The sequence below is a fragment of the Aspergillus costaricaensis genome, assembly GCF_003184835.1.
Source record: "Aspergillus costaricaensis CBS 115574 unplaced genomic scaffold BO79scaffold_14, whole genome shotgun sequence".
Lineage (NCBI taxonomy): Eukaryota > Fungi > Ascomycota > Eurotiomycetes > Eurotiales > Aspergillaceae > Aspergillus > Aspergillus costaricensis.
Window position 1 is genome coordinate 674053 of NW_020291814.1, and position 18363 is coordinate 692415.

Below are 18363 nucleotides of genomic sequence, written 5' to 3' on the forward strand. Positions count from 1 at the left end.
CAATATCGACAAGTGCTGCCCCCTATGTGACCGTTCGATTTCTTTCAGGTCCTCCCACGAAAGATTGGTGAGGTCAAAGGCTCAGATCCAATTATATCAAAAACTATGCTTTCATGATGCATGCGAAAAATGTACTTCCATGCCACATGGTCCTCTCTGTGAGGTATGCAGACACATGAGGCTCAGTCATGTTGTGTGTTGCGGAATGTGTGGATGCGACACAGATAGGCCAGAGAGCGGGACTGGCTGTAGGGCAGATAGCTGCGAGAATTTGCACCACATAAGTCACGTTCGACTGCCTTTCGGATCATACGATCAATTACAACAGCGATCAAGGTATTGCGAGATTTGCAGTGTATTCGCACCAGATGTAGAGAGGTTGAAAAGTGTGTATGACTTCGATCGCGATGATAAGATCTATTTGAATGTCGCGAATAAATGCAGTCTTCTTGAAAAGGTGAAATCTGGGTTCTCCATTACACTGCGCGTTGGTTCACTCAAAACCGGCCCCCCAGGTAATTAAGCCCTACTTTAACTTATGACAAAAGCACTTGGCTAATCAGTCTTCCAGATATACTTTATCATGGTACTGCGGATGAACGGCAATGGAACAATATGATTTCATTGGACATTCCAGCCAAGAACATCAACTGGGAAAGAGTATCTCACTGGCTGCCGGATTGCGATATCAATGATTCTGCTGACCATAGAGATTCCTGTCACTTGGAACCCCCCAAATATATCTTACCCAGTTTCCGTGTTATCGACACCGAGCAGCAGTGCATCATTATCGCTCCACCATTTTGCAGATACGCCACACTGAGCTACGTTTGGGGGGAGACAAAAGGCTCAGTTCAAGCTCTTGTTTCCAATATCAAAAACCTTGAAGTTCCAGGGTCTTTAACAAGGACTGGAGTCTCACTATCACCTGTCATTCGCGACGCTATCACGGCATGCCGTCATCTGAGAATCCGATATCTCTGGGTTGACCAACTTTGCATTCTGCAAGATGAGGACATGGAAAAGAAGGCATTACATTTGAATGCAATGGGGGACATATATGGCTATTCATACGTTACTCTGGTCGACCTGGTCGGCACCAATGCGGACCACGGACTATATGGGGTGAATGCCAGACAGCGGATCCGGCGATGGAGCGCTAAAGTACAAGGTCTCTATTTTCTGGGGAGAAGTGACCCTTTCGAAGCATTAGTTGCTGAGTCAAAATGGATGACTCGAGGCTGGACATTTCAGGAAACACTGCTATCATCCCGACTACTATTGTTCTCAGACACCAAACTCATTTACGAGTGCTCTGGCAGGGATTGCGTAGTTGATGATGAATGTGGGCGCGCCTGGCCTCGCAAAAGAGTGAAAATCGCCTTGGGCTCTTACCAAGATATTGTTCATGACTACACCAAACGGACCTTCAGCTTCGAATCTGATATTTTACGAGGGTTTGCGGGTATCCTACATGCGGGCTATGGTTCCGACCATTACTTCGGACTACCATTCGGCGAGTTTACTAAATCATTAAGTTGGTATACTGAGAATGGTGAATATCCACGCAGGGTTACAGAAACCCGAAATGAGGTATTTCCATCTTGGTCCTGGTCGTCAACAACAAGTAGCGTCACGTTCTTCAAGAGTAGTCAAATAACGCGCACTGTCACTGTGGCCATCTTCGCAATTCCATCGCATCAAGATGAAAACCAGGCTTTCAAGGTCATCACGGACACTTCGGGGTTTGTGCGTGGAAGGGAACTCGACATATCGTATCCATTTTATATCTCGTGGGCGCTCCTACTAATTCAGGCTTGGAGACAAGGCTGCTTTCCCGAGAAGATCCCGAAAAAGCTGGACGACTCCCAGATGACTTGGGTGGATTGCGAACGTATTATCCCAGATATATGGACATTCCCCAAGGACATCAGCCATGTCGCGCGGGGACTCGATCCACAAACCTCCACCGTCCGCGATTTCCATTCGAAATTTCCCGCTCCCCTCCAGACCAAATGTGAGCCTGGTTGTATAATGGTGTACACACAGTCACTACGACTCAGAATCGTACCAGCTACAGAAGGGTATGATGAATCCAATCTTCAGGATCAGCAAGGGCGAATTATCGCGTGGCTACTACCACAGACCGCAGACTGGAGCTCGATCAAGATTACGCCTTCTGATGGTAGAACCAGCCGATTTGACGTGATAGCTCTGTCATTTGAAGCTGACTTAGACGGACTGGAACATCGCAATACGTACAAAAGCTGGAAAGCATATAGTGGGCACGGAGACTTAACATGGTATGATTCTTCAGGAAAAGCTCTTCCGTCTGTCAAAAAGCCAAGGATGCTTTTGATGGTGCTGAAAACTGAAAAAGGGCTTAGCAAACGTGTGGCACTTGCCGAAAGTTGGCTTAGAGTTTGGATCCATGCAAAGCCAGAGTTCAAAACATTCATTCTTGTATAGAAAGATCTGTATGAGAAAAATAGACTAGCAAACCACAATGAAGCTAGACTCCTTGAATATGATAGGATCGAACAGCAAAACTGGATGGTATTGATATTTGCCGAGACACCCTCACCTCCAGCCTACAGCATTCCAGATATGTTGAAACGTGTAGGACTATATTAGGTTCTTAGTATGTCCGTTGACTAATCTAGGGAGCTTGGGACTTATCTCACAAGCTCTGATCAGGATACTGGGCAAAGCCGGGTTTTGATCCGTTTGTATCACTGTCTGCAATGCGCAAGGACAAGCGTTGGCCCAGGCATCAGACATGAGGCTGTGGCACTGATTGATGGTGGAATGCCACATTTAGCGTCGGCCATGAATCAGCCCAGTCCAGACACGCTCATGAGGGGTCAAGTAAGCACTAGTAAGCACCTTGTAAGACCCGGTATCAACCTTGTCCAATTCCAGACCGTTGCTTTTCTTTGTTCGCTTTGTTTCTGATGTTTTTGATTGCTCCACTGCGTCTCCCCTTACCCCACACCGGAAATGGGCAGAGTCCCATGGCCAGTGGTACCATCGCATAGCCTTGTAGGGGGGTAAATTGCCTGCCGTAGGGACAAGGATTTATGACCACCTCAAGCAGGCAGTAGACAAGGCTGTGCGTATAATGAGCCAATGGGAGGTGATGATTGTAAGCAGAGTATATTTCCATCATCTTAGCTATTCAGGCTTCTTCCTTCCTGTCTCCCGTACGTTTTCTCATTCGCATCACCGCTCTTCCCACCCACCACTCGCTTCTCATGTTTGACAAACCCTCCCAACCCAACTCCGTTTTAACCCCAAGATAGCAGTCAGTAACTTGGCCGATTTTTCCCGCAAAACCTCTATGCTCTATCCAATAATTAACATCCCATCACGATGATTTCCGAAGCGCTGGGCTTGCTCGCACTCGCCTACCTGGTGTGGAGCTTGGTGACACTGGAGATCAACTACCGTCGTGCTTCAAGCATGGGAATCCCCTTGGTGCGCCTTTACATCGATCCCCTGAATGTTCTCTGGATGGTTTTCGAACCAATCCTCTGGCCTTGGCTGTACAAACTTCCCATCAATTGGCGTAATTACAGCTTCGGTCGCTACTCCCGCCGGGGCTGGTACTTTGCCGATCGCGGCGAGTCCCATCAACGCTATGGGCCCATGTGGGCTCTGGTCACTCCTCGCGATATCTACATTAACGTCGCCGATCCGGATGCAATCCATGACATCTTCCAACGGCGTACAGACTTCATTCGACCAAGTCAATTGTACAGTACGTCCGGATTACTCTGTCATGATTGCGACATTGTGTACGAATTGCTAACCCGGGTTTTGTCTTTAGAGGTACTCGAAGTGTACGGACCATGCATCTCAACAGCTAGCTGGAATGACTGGCCGCGGCACCGAAAGGTCCTAGCAACACCATTTAACGAAAGCGCCATGTCCTTTGTCTGGGAGGAAAGTGTAGAACAGACACGCCAGATGCTGCAGGTCTGGGACTCTTCTGTCGATGGCCACATTCCCAGTGTTGCAAAAGACCCGCGGACCCTCTCGTTAAATGTCCTTGCCGCAACAGGATTTCGCAAATCGTTCCCTTTTCAAAGTGCCAAAGATCATGAGGTGAAGTCTGAATCACCTGCCGCCTCGGAAGGTGAATCAGAGGGCTACCGCGATGCACTCCAGACCGTGCTGGATAACTGCATCCTTCTCATGGTGATGCCTCGGAAATTACTCACTCTGCCATTCGCACCCGAGTCATGGCATCATCTTGGCAAAGCGGCCACCACTTTCAAGAAGTATATGGTCCAAATGCTGGACGAAGAAACGAAAGCATTGAACACCGGAAGTGCAGGTAGCGGAGGCTTGATGACTTCATTTGTGCGCGCCATGGATCTGAAGCAAAAGGTAGACGGGGAGCAAAAAGCAAATACAAGTGGCTCACCTCCCAAAGGACTTACGGTAGACGAGATTTTTGGAAACATCTTTGTCATCAACTTTGCGGGTCATGATACAACTGCCAACACGTTGAGCTTTGGCTTGCTGTTGCTTGCCGCGTATCCGGAAATCCAAGACTGGGTGGCTGAGGAGCTGGAAGGGCTTGATGAAGACAATATCAAGGAGCACTATAATGAATTGTTTCCACGGCTCCTTCGCTGTCGCGCTGTCTTGGTATACCCCTCTTTCTCTTTTCCCATACTACCTACCAATAATTCCATGCTATTTTCTGTCATTTTAATTCCTCGTCGCTAACGGTTGACCCCCGTGCCACAGCTCGAGACCCTCCGCCTCTTTCCACCAATTGTATCTCTGCCCAAATGGACCAACGATGACCCCCAGCTACTTAAGCTGGGCGACAGAGAAATCACGATCCCTCCCCACGTGGGAGTCCACCCCAGCCTCCTCGACATGCACATCCATCCCCAGTATTGGGAGGACCCCTTGACATGGAAGCCGTCCCGCTGGATAACCAAATCAGTTGCGTCTAGCGATGTCTCAGAGGAGATCATCACCCCATCCCGGTCGACCTATTTCCCATGGTCAGACGGGCCTCAAAACTGCCCGGGGAACAAGTTTTCGCAGGTTGAGTTCGTGGCTGTCATGGCGGCCCTCCTCCGGAGTCATCGGGTGCACCCAGTAGCCAACCCCGGAGAAAGCCCCAAGGAGACACGCGGGAGAGTCTTGGCGACCACGCAGGACGTGGATTTGCAATTGCTTTTGCGGATGACGGATGCCGACCAGGTTCGTTTGATGTGTCGTCGGGTAGCCTGAGGTTTGCCTAGTATAGAAGTAAAACACATTTTGACTCCCCCAAGTTTCGGTTTGGGAACACAAGCCAGTGACCAAGGTGCCATTCCGTATCTACCGGCGTTGCTAGCTGTGCTGTGCCATGGTGCAGCGCGAATCGAAGCAGCCAGGGGAATCACTGCGGTTCGGGTTCTAGTATCAGGTTTTGGTGCGTTCGTTGCCACTGAGACCAATTCTTGACAATTGCGGCCTCCATTCCATGGGAGACCTGGGGATTACAGCTTCAAGACCTTTGACATAATGAGGGGGTAAAAAAGAGAAAAACATACAACAGAAGGGATTCGCTGGTGGTCACCCACCCAACTACTAACCTCCCGGCGTGTGGCTTGAGTACGGCTGAGCGGACGGGAAGCCCTATTTTCCACACCCTATGGTCGTATGTGCTTGGTTCCATTCGCTATAGACACATAACCTCCCTTGGGAGTGATCGGGTCGTTAATTCAGACCTCTGCTTTGATGTCCAGTTTTGGTTCATATGAATGTACAGTACAGACAGGCATATTAGCACGTAAAATGATATAGACTAGCAAACACCAGTGTTTATTGGGGCCAAAGAAATGGTTTGAGATAGAGCCCGAATAACCGTCCACGGGTAGTTCAAACTATTCAAAAACTGATCTGGGATATTAAACGGCCGAATAATATCTCTGGGCAAGATGGCCGAGTTGGTCCAAGGCGTCAGGTTAAGGTCCACCTTAATAACCCAGCTTCCACTAGCTTCCTGATCATCGTAAGATGGCGTGGGTTCGAATCCCACTCTTGTCATGCTTTTTGGCGGTGGTGCAATAATGGAAGGGTTCCACTGGCGGAGCGGCATCGAATTGAGGATAATTCCTGGAATTCCTTTTTCTTTTTCTAAATTATTGCGACACAAGTAACATTTAAATTAGTCATTGCGATTCAATACCAGGCGTGGGTGTAGCATCAACAAAATTCTCCTCTTATGCAGATGCGGCTATTTCATCCTCAACATATTTGGCGATCATGTACGTCATAGGGCTATCAGCATTCTGAAAAATCCAGAGACCAGGTGTAATTGAAGGTAGCCCTAAAGCCTTGCATAGTAAGCGCCCGTAGGCGCTGATACATGTTGTGCTTCCATCTGAGTTTCTGTAATCGAATCTCATGACAGCGAAAGGATTCTTCCTCCCGTATCGATTCGCCTTTCACACCCTGAAAATATGTAAAAGCTCGTGCAGCCAGACTGGGGCTTGAGTATCGTAGTATGTATCCATATTCGCGTCTATATTGGGATCGACTCCCTTCTGTTCGTGTATCGTATTACCTTATCCACCGTCTGTAGACTGAAGTACTCTTTGCAGAAATTCAAATACCCCACGTCACATTTGATGTCCCTTTGGCCTGCTACGCATGAATTTGTGATGGACAGTTCGATTCTGGGTCATCACAGCGGACGGACAGTCTCCCGTCTAGCCAATATGGGAGCCAGCCGGGCTGTATGATGGCAAGATTCATGAATATCTCCTTGTAGGCTACCTGATTAAAGAGCTAGAATCTGTCGAACCGAAAGCTGGGCACAACACAAAACAAAAGCATCCCCCAAAACTAGTTTCAGATGCTACTTTGAAACAGCTTCCCCTTCTCAACGGTTCAAAACCTCAGGTAAGCTGGCTGACTTAGGAGCTATTTAGAGATCATGCATTTAACTAGTTGGCACCGCTGTATGTACTTATCACTGTTTGGAGTTGAGAGAATCTATGATTATTTCCTCGACAGCCTTGCTCTCCGGCACCACCGTCCAGCCTATTAACGAAACAAAACTTTTTGATTATATAACGTCTGATGTTCCCATTACAGAACAGATACAATGCCTGACAAATGTAGCACAATTGGGACGACCCGACAGACTTTTATTCGGAAGGAAGTCTCACAGAAAAGCGCAGACATACACATTGACGTGTATCAAGTCACCAGTGAATCCACTCCACAATTCCAGCCAATTCATGATACTGCAACATGTTACCTAATCCCACCCATCCTCTCCTCCGTTCACCAAATCATGGCCCGATTTCGCAGGTAGGCTTCTCACTCCAGACCGTCTTGGCATACACCTGCAAGAAATCCCTCGTGGTAAACGACTCATCCATGTAGGGCTTGACAACCGGGTCTTTGTCTGTGAGACCGAGGAACTCAATAATCTTTTTTTGTATGTCACTTGTAAAGACCACGTCCACTGTCTTCGTCTCGTTCTCATTAATGTTGCCCTTGACTTGCATATAGTACGGATGCGGTTCATTTTCCAGGCGTGGGATGTGCAGGGTGTCATCACCGCAGTCCTCTGAGCTGGCAGAACAATCACCAAAATCATCTTTTGTAACATGTCCAGGGTTGAGGTTGTCCGAGTCACTTGCACGACTGTTAAGCACGCTTTGTTGAGAAGCGCTCGCGTATCGACTGGTAGAAAACCTGACGCTGTTACTGCCGCAGTCTTCCTTCGGCTCCTCATAATCTGGATCAGTTCCCTTGTACTCGTTCAGTTTCTTTTGAAGTTGCTTTGTTACGTCATCATAGGGAACATCTGCAATATAGTAAAAAATGTCCGCGTACGAGCTAACAGTGAATGCGTCCCCAACAGTGAATGGACCCTGGTATAAATCGTAACGTATACCGTAGGTGTTGAAGATGATCAGTCTGGCAGAATCGGAATTGTTCCCATGCACTGTTTCATTTAAAGCGGATCTCACCAACGTATAGATGTTATCCGGGCAGTTGTAGGGGCTCGACGCGATATAGTATGATTGAGGAGCGCAGCCGAGCTCTTCAGTTAGGTTCATACCGTCTCGATCACCCTTGATATCATCTGTGACACTCAATCCAAAAGGTGTATCGAAGCTGCTAGGGACTTCGGGGCCAGTTGCTCCTAAAGCATGATATGCGAACGTCTGACGGTTGAAATCGAGGTAACGACGGTCAAGGCGAACAGTTTTCTCCGTGCGTGAAGACAGAGCCGAACTGTGCGGTGTGCATGTCTTTGTGGGAATAGGAACATCTGTTATGGTTTTAGATCCGTTCCAGGTGTTAGATGGCGCCACATCGCTGAGAGCAAGCCATCCCACGGTGTCAGAGTATCGGCCTGACTCAAGGCCAGATGATCCACTGTCATAGCATGTAAAGTTTCGGACGTGCGAATGGCCACCCAATATTTGAAGGGGAATCTCAGGTTTGTTCTCCCGGAACCAGTCCTTCATGCAGATCAACGGGTTCTGGTCTCCCTGATATTGGGGTTTGATCTTGCAGCCCTGGCCAATATCGGCATGTCCAATAAGCAAATAGAGATCGACTGGTTGGCTGATCGCATCTTTGAACCACTCCTCTTCTACTATATCTTCATACCCCTGGACATGGACGGTGGCAGGGGCCTTGAAATCCTGAAGAGTGAACCCGAATGCCATGATTCGCAACCCGTGCTTCGTAGTGAGATATCGGGATCTCTGTCCGAGGGACACATTCTTTCCATCAATCTCCACGTCGACGTTGCTAGTTAGATACCGATCACCATAGTATTCCGCTATATCTTCTCTTATCTCATCAGTGACTTCTGCGTGATAGAGGTCGTTGTTACCAATGGTAAGTAGGTCATAGTCCATCTTGCGGAACAGCTTATTGGATACCTGACCGTTGGGTTCAGTCACATCACTGAGGCCATTCCCAGTGACAATATCGCCTTGAGAGTCCCGGTTAGCAGATCAGAGTTCAGAATGTATGGAAAACAAGCATAAATGGAAATACCGGTGTCCACAACGAGAAGATCAACATTTTGTTGATCAGCTTTATCACGCATGTGCGTCACAAAAGAAATAAAATCACCCCAATCAGCACCGTAATTGACCTCATTCTCATGCCCCTCTAGCCATCCATGTGTATCAGTTGTATGAATAAAATTTATCTCGCCCCAAGGAAGAGGTCTAGTGGGCCAGTGTGTCGTGTTGTGTGAATCGGGTTGCATCCGAGGAGCTATCTTCGGGGATTTTGACCGGTCGGATTCTCTACCCTGCGCAAAGACAACTGGAAGGGCAAGTGCTGCCGTCCACGCAAGAGCTGAGAAGGTCATTATGGGCTGTTCAGGATGCTCAGGAGGCTTCGGGAACTGCGAGGGCTCGCTGGAGTGACCGGGTGCAGCGTGGCTCAACACAAGTGAAGCCAATTGACTAATTTCGCTGCAGGATTCTTCTACCAGCGGATGCTTTATTCTCACTTTCATGCTGCAATCCTACGCTTTTTAGTTTCGTTAGGACGGTAACCATTGCTGGGAGGTGCCAAATGGACGTGTCATAGCCGGCATTTGATGTTACACTCGATACAGCATTTCATTGGCACGACCAGCAACCAATCGGTTGCATTGGGAAGTCAAGAACGTTTTCGTCCATACTGCTACTAACGCTATAGTTCCACTCTGTGAACTGTCATAACTTAATTATATCAGACTTCTTCAGAACCCATGGGCCGCCGTAGATGATTCCGATGTTCCAACAGCGATCTATGCTTAATCCGGTTTCCATCTCATAGCCTTGAAGCAGATTACGGACGTCTAAATGGTCAATATTCTGTCCAAAGCCCACAAGCTTCCGTGAATGCTCCACCTGAGCGTGGCAAGCCTAGCTCCCGCGGAGTTTATTTCTTGACTTGAGTTCTGAGCGGTTCACCTCCACAATGCCAGGCCGAATCTAGCATCACATTCGGCTCGGGATGTAGAGCGAAACCGAAGGCCATTTGGCATACCTAAATCTCTTTCAAACCGAGAAGCAAAGCACAAATAGACGTGACGAGATTCTATTGGATAACCCAACCTAGTTGCCATTGACGACAAATCCTTATATGATGTATTTTCTAATTGCGATCGGAGAAATCTGAAAAAGAAGAACCAAGCTGTATTCTAAAAAAAAAAAAGCCTAGTTTCAAGTAACTTGACGTAAATTGATCCGGGTAGCTGTCAAGAACTACATCCCTTCGTCGCAGTAACCGTAATATATATTTGTACCCAATACATCAACTCGAGTCAATTCTATCCTTTCACCCCTGATATCTAATCGACACCTACTCACCCCTTTATATGTACATTCATCTAGATGAAAAAAAGTAAAAGAATCTACAGGCGGCATCAACTTGCATCAATGAACAGAGGTGATGCAGCAATCCAGCACCGATATATAGCGCGAATACCCGATGGTCATTATTGAGTAAGCGGCCAGTGTAATCACTCGGAAAAGAAGATGAAGATGAGGGAAAAGCCATGGGGAAGAAAGTATCAGAGCGAAAAGTAAGCTACCAAATCTATAGACTCATTCCAGCGTTTTAAATCCGTAACAGGACACATATTCAAAGACCTCTACGCCGAAACATCGGCAAGGCAGCCAAATTTGAACCGTCTCCCATGAGTTTTTGCAATTGTCCGCAGGGAAAAGGTTCCGAGACACTGGCTTCCGCAAAATACTAGTGCGAGAGGCTTGAGCAAATAAAGAAAATATCAGAAAGCCACTTGCGTACCCTATGGGTAGGGCCAGCGGCATATGGCAGCCAGGATATCTGCACCCGAACGAGGGTCAACCTATCCATCTAGTCACCAGGTATCCCGGTCGCGCTGAATACTCAAGATTAGTAGTAATGGGAAAAGCAATCATACTAGGCCCGGTCTCATTCCGGACAATGTCCCTACATATTAGAGGAGATAGTAGATTTGAAGTTCAAAATCCCCACTTATCGCATGCACTGGCTAGATGCGGATAGGTCTTGGCCATCGGCGATTCACAATACCCAGGAAGTTAAAGCGAAGACAGACGGATGCTATGTATTTCTATGATCAAGGCCCCTCTGAGCACTGCCTCACCCAATCCGCAATCTTCGGTCCAACATTGTCTCCTGGCAAGCCGATAGACAATGCATAGCTAACATGATTATGACTAGGCAATACCTCAAACCGAGGAAGACGACAGCGACGCTCAGCATACAGCCTTGCAAATTCCAAGGTTCCTTGTACGCACTCCTCGAAATCCCACTCCGCCAGCATCAAAAACAGCTCGGGTGTCGGCACGGAAGCCACATCCGCATCTTCAACGGGCGGCAAATCCCTCAAAATACCGTACGCTGATCGGGATTGAATAAGACTATGGTCCGTCGTTCCATAATACTGCTCCATGCTCTCGCGTCGACCCTTCTTTGATAGGTCGTACTTCAACGCCGCGCTGAGAAGCAGGACGCCGCGCACTAGACTCTGTCCTTGGTCCGACTTTAGCTTTCCCGAGAAAAGCGCCATGGCGAGGTGGCCTCCACCTGCACTTTGGCCAAGCGCGAAAATGGCATTTCGGTTGCCTCTGTACTGATGCACGTTGTCATGCAGCCACGAGAGAGCAGAGGCGACATCGTCCTGTCCGTCCGGGAATCGAGCTTCTGGCAGTAGCCGGTAAGTCCCCAAGACGCCGATCATACCCTGAGATGCGAAAAATCGACCGATATTTGCGTGCATGTGCGGAGTGATAGAATTATCGCCCAGCTTGAATGCACCACCATGAAAGTAGACGACAACAGGCAGAGCCGCGTTGTTTGAGGTAGCATCTGCTGGCCAGAAAACATCCAAGCGATGCCTTGGATCTGGGCCGTACTTCACATTCTTCTCATACTTGATTGGATGATCTGGATCCAGAGGGCCAACGGATAAATGCTGGGCTTCAAAAAAGTCCTGACAAGCAGTGTTCACTGACCCGTCCCACCGGTTTTTGAAGCCGAGGATGAATTGTTGAATTTCGGGCGCTAAAGGCATACCGTTCCCAATGTGTGGTGTAGAGTGGATACTGTTTCCTTTTAGGCAACTCAAAATAGCTAGCTAGCCCTTCACAAACAAGCGAAATATAAAGAAATTGGATAAGAATTTGTAAAGAAAGACAGACGGTGGGGTCGAGGATGGTGTTGGTAGTGACAGCCTTAACAAAGACAGACAGATGAAGTGGAATGGGGTGAACTGAGGTGGGGTTGGGGAATGCTCAACCCCGCATCCAGTGAAACAAGCAGCAAAGGAGCCAATGAATACTAGTAGTGCATAATATCGAAGGTATCATTGAGTGCACATTCACTACGTAATTAAATCACTGTGGGCAATGTTCACGGAGCTTGCCTGCACTAGATAGGGAAGGTTCTGAAAAGATCAGTTAATCCGATACGCCCTGGTTCGTATATAAGGGCATCATCTTCGCACTGTCTTGTTAGAAAGATCCCAAACACCATCAAATCAGTCTTTCCTTCCTACATTATCCAGGTACTATAAGCCATAGCACTCCATACCAAAGACACTCTTTTTATTCCAAGCACCGTTGCGCTACCCATCTCTCATCCTTGACTTTTTCATGAGAAGCATAAATGCGACAAGACCAGAATGTCAAGCAAGTTACGCCAAAAATGGCATACATTCCTTAACCTCCCCCGCCAATCCAACATTACCTGGCACAAAAGTCGTCTCATCGAAGAGCTTTCCGAGCGGAGCAAGGCAACTACACCCCTGGCCCGACTAAGCGAGACCTCGGACATCCTATTCACAATATCTCGCGCCGAACATGATGGATTTCCTATCCCTTTTCGCCCTGCTTGGTCGCGGACGTATAACGCATTAGCCAGTACCTATATGCTGGGCAAGTTCACATCGCGATGGTATTTCTATCGCGTGGCTGCGTATTTCGCTGGAAAGCGCGATTGGAGCAATGTTAGGGAGGTGGTGAATCCGAGGAAGGGGACGAAATTGGATGAAGTTGCAGACAGACATGGCATAGATAAGGCGAAATTCGGTAGAGTTGGAAGATTATTATTATGGGCATTGCCAGTTCTTCCCTGATGTATGTATGTGTCGGGGTTGGATAGTGTGGTGAGTGTTATACTACTCCTGTGATCAAGCTATTGTGATCCATACTGACTGGGGTTTCTAGCTGCTTGAAGATTCAATATTTGGCCCAGAAAGTTGACGCGAAATAGAAATGACAAAGATTAATTGTCAGGGCTGACTTCTTGTATCCTTGCCATGCGATGGTAGTCTTTGTTTTACTTGTTCCTTGTGGTGTGACCTCCAGACGAATTGCAAGTATATCTGGATATATTAAAACGCCCAACTTTGAGCTCGGAAAAGGCTTTTGGACCTCATGTGTGTCCCTCTATATACATAACAACAGCATAAGAGCATTATGGTTGTTCGTCTCTTGAGATGCGGCCTTCAGACGCATTCCACATATATCAGGACACTATATAAAGGTGCTCCATATTATGCAGGGAAAAGGGTTCCGGGCCCAATATGTGGTGCTCTGTATACAGAACATTAGCATAAGAGCACTATCTCTGCTAAAAAGCACCTATAGAAGTCAATTGAGTTGACTATGGGAGGTACCGTATTGAAAACACTGATGACTCCATTCACAGTTCAATCATGACAACAATGCAACAGTCAACTGTAGCTTCGTGGAATGACCCGGAGCCCCTATATTCAACGAGCCAGACATTTCCAGCGCCGAGACTGTTAATGAAAAGGATTTGTCGTTGAGTGAACCTAGGCACCGATGATACCCTTGCCTATAAAATCCCCCAGCACCCCAAATTTAGTTTTGTCCTTCTACTGGTACCTCTCACGACCTGAGGCGTGAAATCTCATTTTCACACGTTATTGGCACACCATACAATTCTTCTTATTTATAGCCCTTTATCCAGATCCGACCATACCCCCCTTCGTCTCTACTTCCCTTCAGCTTTAGACTGTTTACATCATATCTCATTCGACAATGCAGATGCCCACCTCGCCAGAAGACCAGAAGTGCCCTACCGTGGCACCCATGTGTCCCCCGGTGGCCGCCCCCAAGGTCATCGGACTCTACGGGGTGCCGGGGGCTGGCAAGACTTTTCTAATGAACATACTGAACCAGCAGCTTGGTGAGGAGCGTTTTGCCTTTTTTGAAGGATCCGAGGTCATTGCCTCTGTAATTACCGGCGGGCTGGATGCATTTAAAAAGCTCGACGAGTCTGAAAAAGCCGAGTATCGCAAGCGGGCTGTTCAGAAGATCAAGTCAACTTGCAGCGAGACCAGGAAAGTTGGGATCGTTACCGGCCACCTCAGCTTTTGGGACGACGAAAGATGTGACCACCCCATGAAGGTCGTCACTGAGGATGACTTGGATACCTTCACTCATATTTTGTACCTCAATACTCCGGTGCATATGATTACCGAACAACGAAAAAAGGATACCGAGAGACTACGACCAAGTGTGTCGGAGAGTCGTTTGTGCGAGTGGCAAAATTATGAGACAAAAGAGCTCTCTTCTCTTTGCCTGGACAAAAACATTATGTTTGCTCATGTTTGGTCCGGTTTGAGCTGTAAGCTGTCTACCTTCATTCGTGACATTGAATGTCACGACGAGGAATATAATATGGCTGTTGCCAATGATCGTTTGGACAAGATTCTCTCTAACCATAGCGACGACGTTCAGACTGTCCTGTTTCTTGATGCGGACAAGACGCTCTCGGAAGACGACACCGGCAAAACCTTCTGGACGATGTTGGAAGATCTTAAGGGCGTCCCTAATCCGCTAGGACGGCTCTTTAACAAGATGGGGTATTCATATGCCGCGTTCAGACAGGCTATGATGTACTATGAGGATCAGATCTGCGATGATGACTTCTCTTCTATCTGCGAGGATATTGCAAGTAAAATCAAGCTCTATCCCCAGATTTCCCTGCTTCTCAAAAAGGCGGTCGAACACAAACACGTTTGTCCCGTTATCGTCACCAGCGGCCTGCGTCTCGTCTGGGAGAATGTCATTGAGAGAGAAGGGCTCGCTAATGTTGTTAAAGTCATCGGTGGTGGTCGTATCGACGACGGATTGGTGGTTACCCCTGAGGTGAAGAGAAGTTTAGTTGTTCGTGCTCAAACAGTTCATGGAGCCCACACCTGGGCGATCGGGGACAGCCCTATTGACTTGCCGATGATGTTGGCTGCAGACAAGGCGGTTGTCGTGGTGGGTAAAGAACAAACGCGAAGCAAGAGCATGGATGGCGCCTTACGTGATGCTATCCTCAATGATGGGCTGCAGGCTAGGCAAGCCTTGCTGCCCTACAATACTCTGAAACCACGGCTTGACCTGAACATACTCCCTGTGATCCACTTGGAAGACGAAAACAGCCAGAGCTTGATCTTCCGCCGCTGGTTTCGATTCTACCATGCGACCGATGATAACGCTTCTAAGTTGTTAAGTACTCCTATGAGAGACGACGCCATCCGCGGGCCGGCCCTCCAGGATGCTCATAAGAAGGCTGCTCACTACCTGTCCACAAAATACCTGGCACAGATAATCGGACTTGAAGCCTTCCCCGTATGCCACCCTCAAAACAAACCCATTGACGGATACCGGCTTCTCAACGAAGGCCAGACGTTGATCGTGCCGCTGATGCGCGGTGGGCTGCCCATGGCAAACGGTGTCAACGAGGTCTTCCCAACTGCCCAGCTCCTGCACGCCAAGTTGCCTCACGATGTGAAGAGGGAAAATCTTGAGGGTATCGTCACTGTGATCCTGGTTGATTCAGTTATCAACAGTGGCAAGTCCATCGTGGAGTTCTTACAGCATGTTAGGAAAATGAATGATGCTGTCCGTGTCATTGTAGTTGCTGGCGTCGTGCAGGACCAGGCCCTCAAAGGCGGGAGTGCCATTCGTGCTGTCGCGCGATCAATGGAGGTTACCATTGTCGCTCTCCGGGTGTCGAAGAACAAGTACACTGGAAAGGGAACTACCGACACGGGAAATCGCTTGTTCAATACCACCCAGTTGGACTGATGGTGGACCGGTCATACTATTTGGGTGAGATGGACAGTAGGAACTCGGTTTAAATTTTGGGAGGCTAGAACCAGAGTTGGCGATGACGCATTCTGAGAGAAGAGTTTTGACTTTGGAAATAACAATGATTTTGGTATGACTAGTACTTAATTTTCTTTTCGTTTTGTTTTATCGAAGGGCAACTCATTGGTATTTCATCATTGTTACTTTGACTTCCTCTAGAACCTTAACAATAGTCATTGGCACTTGATATGGAGGCCTGTCGGGATTCATCTTTGAATTTCTTCAAGTAGTGTGCTCTCTTAGATGCGGTGCAGCTGGACCACCCATTACGTTCCACCTTAAATCACCGGAAGCGAGTTTAAGTGTCTTTATCACTCTATGCAGCAGATGGGACAAAATATTGTGGGAGCAGATACATTGAGACCGCTACGTTATCCTGGGTACAATTACAGGATATAGTCTATGTGAACAACGTTCTTACATGTAATCATTTACCAGGTCTGAAGTCCATACTCTATCATCTCAGCCCTTTGGTTGTGCGACGATCCATAATTGTAAACTCAGTAATCAAAGTAATGCAGGAGACCCAGTAGCAATGAGTTCCACAATCTCTGCAGAATTAGAGATCCATTGTAGAGGCAAAGGGTCATCCAGGCTATGGCGGTCCATATCCGCTGTCGCTGCGGATTCCCACTCTTCTTTCGTTACAGCATTCCACAACGGCGTATTCCTGGGTGGTGGAAATTGTAAGTCGCATGCACGGATCCTCCCGTCAAAGTTACCCGTTCTATGCTCTTCTTTGCCTGAGTTACCAAAAGCTCCACAGACTTTGAATAAAGCCAGATCGAACCTCTTTACCTCCTCAACACTTACCCATGTATATCCCGGCAGAATACTGTCGCAATAATGCTGCAGTATATTTGGGTAGTAGAACATTCCAAGCTTCTTGCAGCTTATGATAAGTCTTTCCAGTAGTTCGGCATCTGCAGGTGCAAGGGAAGGCTTCAGGTCAAGGTCGAGCTCCCCACCGCCCCTATATAGACCCGCAAATATTATGTGGAGCAATATAGCCTGATATGTCGAGATAGGCCATTTGCAGGTACTACTTGCATCTGCTATCGAGGCATCCCATGCGTCCTGCAGTCTCCCTCATTAGCGAACAGAACTAGGTTCAGGGGAAGTTTGCGTACATACAGTCTGCTGACGTATGGCTGAGCCCAAGACATTATGCAGGTCAATGGCTTTCGATTGGTATTTCCGTTGTTTACTCATCCACAGACCAAGAACAAGCATCGACTTGACAAGCAATGGTGCCTCATGATCTCCGAACGAACCTTTATGAATAAAAGGCCAACGGGGGTGAAATTCGTTGAAATATATGCGTATAAAGTGGCTTTCCTGGTCGGACTCATCTGTCTCAGGTCGGGCGGGTGGGGATTGAAGCATCCTTGGAGGGTCTGGGGGATCAACCGGCGGCGTTTCCGGCCGCCGCTCCAGGGAACAGTGGGTTCCACGGCGCAAGCAATTGTTACATGGCGGTCCTCCTTGGCATCGAGACTTTTGTTTTCGACAATGGGCGCACGCATGTTTGATGTCGGGCATATCATTTACTCCATGTATGTTTTGCATATGGCGCCGGAACGTATCACTAGAGGAATCAGCAACATGCTCCAGATAGATTGTTCAAGAAGGTGAGAGTCCAGTTATACCTCCGCCTAAATTTCTGGGTACAAGCTGGACATTGTCGAAGCTGTTGTTGGGTATGTTGCGCCTCGTGACGACGAAGATGCTCTTTCCGTTGATAGCTTGCCTTACAATGAGGCACTTGGCACCAGTATGTCTTAGGAGGCATGCTGCTACTTCCCCTTGCAGTCTTAGAAAGTATAGGCTCTGTTACAATGGCGGAGCTGAGGGGGGAATGTCTTGTCTCTGCTCTTCTCTCTCGGGCCCTTCCACAATGGTAGGATTAGTCAGTGTGCTCCCAAACTGGTTAGGCCCGTTTCTGTTGAACCATGCCTTCGCCTCCCAAGAACCACACAAAAGTAGTCCCCCCCCCCCCCCAACCCCTGCATCCCTGCTTCTGCTTGTGGTTTTGGCAAATGATTCCTTTCAGCTGGCATATGAGAGGGAGAATTTGAAAACAGAGATTACCCAGATGTTTCTCCTTAAGTTAAATCCCACACCCCCTTTTGAATCAATAGTGAAGACTAGTGAAATTGACTTCCGTCATGCAGTATCTGCAGTCAGATGGGAAAGC

At 48.0% G+C, this 18363-nt stretch overlaps 7 protein-coding genes and 1 non-coding gene across 8 annotated transcripts; 5 read left to right on the plus strand and 3 right to left on the minus strand.

Annotated features, from left to right (window-relative positions):
* Positions 1-615: 615 nt before the first annotated feature.
* Positions 616-2469, plus strand: BO79DRAFT_237449 (HET domain-containing protein; the record flags this gene model as incomplete). Its single annotated transcript, XM_025684701.1, has 1 exon — positions 616-2469. The coding sequence occupies one exon, from the start codon at positions 616-618 to the stop codon at positions 2467-2469; it is 1854 nt and encodes a 617-aa protein (XP_025540150.1).
* Positions 2470-3225: 756 nt separating this feature from the next.
* BO79DRAFT_237450 (cytochrome P450) lies at positions 3226-5551 on the plus strand. The gene is made up of 3 exons (XM_025684702.1): positions 3226-3760; positions 3830-4656; positions 4759-5551. The coding sequence occupies exons 1-3, from the start codon at positions 3373-3375 to the stop codon at positions 5254-5256; spliced, it is 1713 nt and encodes a 570-aa protein (XP_025540151.1). The 5' UTR covers positions 3226-3372; the 3' UTR covers positions 5257-5551.
* Positions 5552-5942: 391 nt separating this feature from the next.
* On the plus strand, positions 5943-6057 carry BO79DRAFT_t129. The gene has a single exon. It is a non-coding gene; the product is annotated as a tRNA-Leu (tRNA).
* Positions 6058-7310: 1253 nt separating this feature from the next.
* Positions 7311-9364, minus strand: BO79DRAFT_146383 (Ser/Thr protein phosphatase family protein; the record flags this gene model as incomplete). The annotated part of the gene is made up of 2 exons (XM_025678454.1): positions 7311-8977; positions 9043-9364. The coding sequence occupies 2 exons, from the start codon at positions 9362-9364 to the stop codon at positions 7311-7313; spliced, it is 1989 nt and encodes a 662-aa protein (XP_025540152.1).
* Positions 9365-11110: 1746 nt separating this feature from the next.
* Positions 11111-12067, minus strand: BO79DRAFT_245171 (alpha/beta hydrolase; the record flags this gene model as incomplete). Its single annotated transcript, XM_025685451.1, has 1 exon — positions 11111-12067. One exon carries the CDS (start codon positions 12065-12067, stop codon positions 11111-11113), a length of 957 nt encoding a protein of 318 aa, XP_025540153.1.
* Positions 12068-12676: 609 nt separating this feature from the next.
* On the plus strand, positions 12677-13129 carry BO79DRAFT_146816 (uncharacterized protein; the record flags this gene model as incomplete). Its single annotated transcript, XM_025678486.1, has 1 exon — positions 12677-13129. The coding sequence occupies one exon, from the start codon at positions 12677-12679 to the stop codon at positions 13127-13129; it is 453 nt and encodes a 150-aa protein (XP_025540154.1).
* Positions 13130-14060: 931 nt separating this feature from the next.
* On the plus strand, positions 14061-16103 carry BO79DRAFT_264752 (uracil phosphoribosyltransferase; the record flags this gene model as incomplete). The annotated part of the gene is made up of 1 exon (XM_025686828.1): positions 14061-16103. One exon carries the CDS (start codon positions 14061-14063, stop codon positions 16101-16103), a length of 2043 nt encoding a protein of 680 aa, XP_025540155.1.
* Positions 16104-16673: 570 nt separating this feature from the next.
* Positions 16674-17958, minus strand: BO79DRAFT_264761 (Zn(II)2Cys6 transcription factor; the record flags this gene model as incomplete). Its single annotated transcript, XM_025686829.1, has 3 exons — positions 16674-17243; positions 17301-17754; positions 17816-17958. 3 exons carry the CDS (start codon positions 17956-17958, stop codon positions 16674-16676), a joined length of 1167 nt encoding a protein of 388 aa, XP_025540156.1.
* Between the last annotated feature and the right edge of the window lie 405 nt (positions 17959-18363).

What these genes read in the sequence shown, in the direction of transcription:
- BO79DRAFT_237450 (XM_025684702.1), top strand. Translation starts at nt 3,373, where the DNA reads ATGATTTCCGAAGCGCTGGGCTTGCTCGCACTCGCCTACCTGGTGTGG. An exon ending in TCGACCAAGTCAATTGTACA is followed by an intron (nt 3,761 to 3,829) that starts GTACGTCCGGAT and finishes TTTTGTCTTTAG; the next exon opens with AGGTACTCGAAGTGTACGGA. An exon ending in TTCGCTGTCGCGCTGTCTTG is followed by an intron (nt 4,657 to 4,758) that starts GTATACCCCTCT and finishes CCCGTGCCACAG; the next exon opens with CTCGAGACCCTCCGCCTCTT.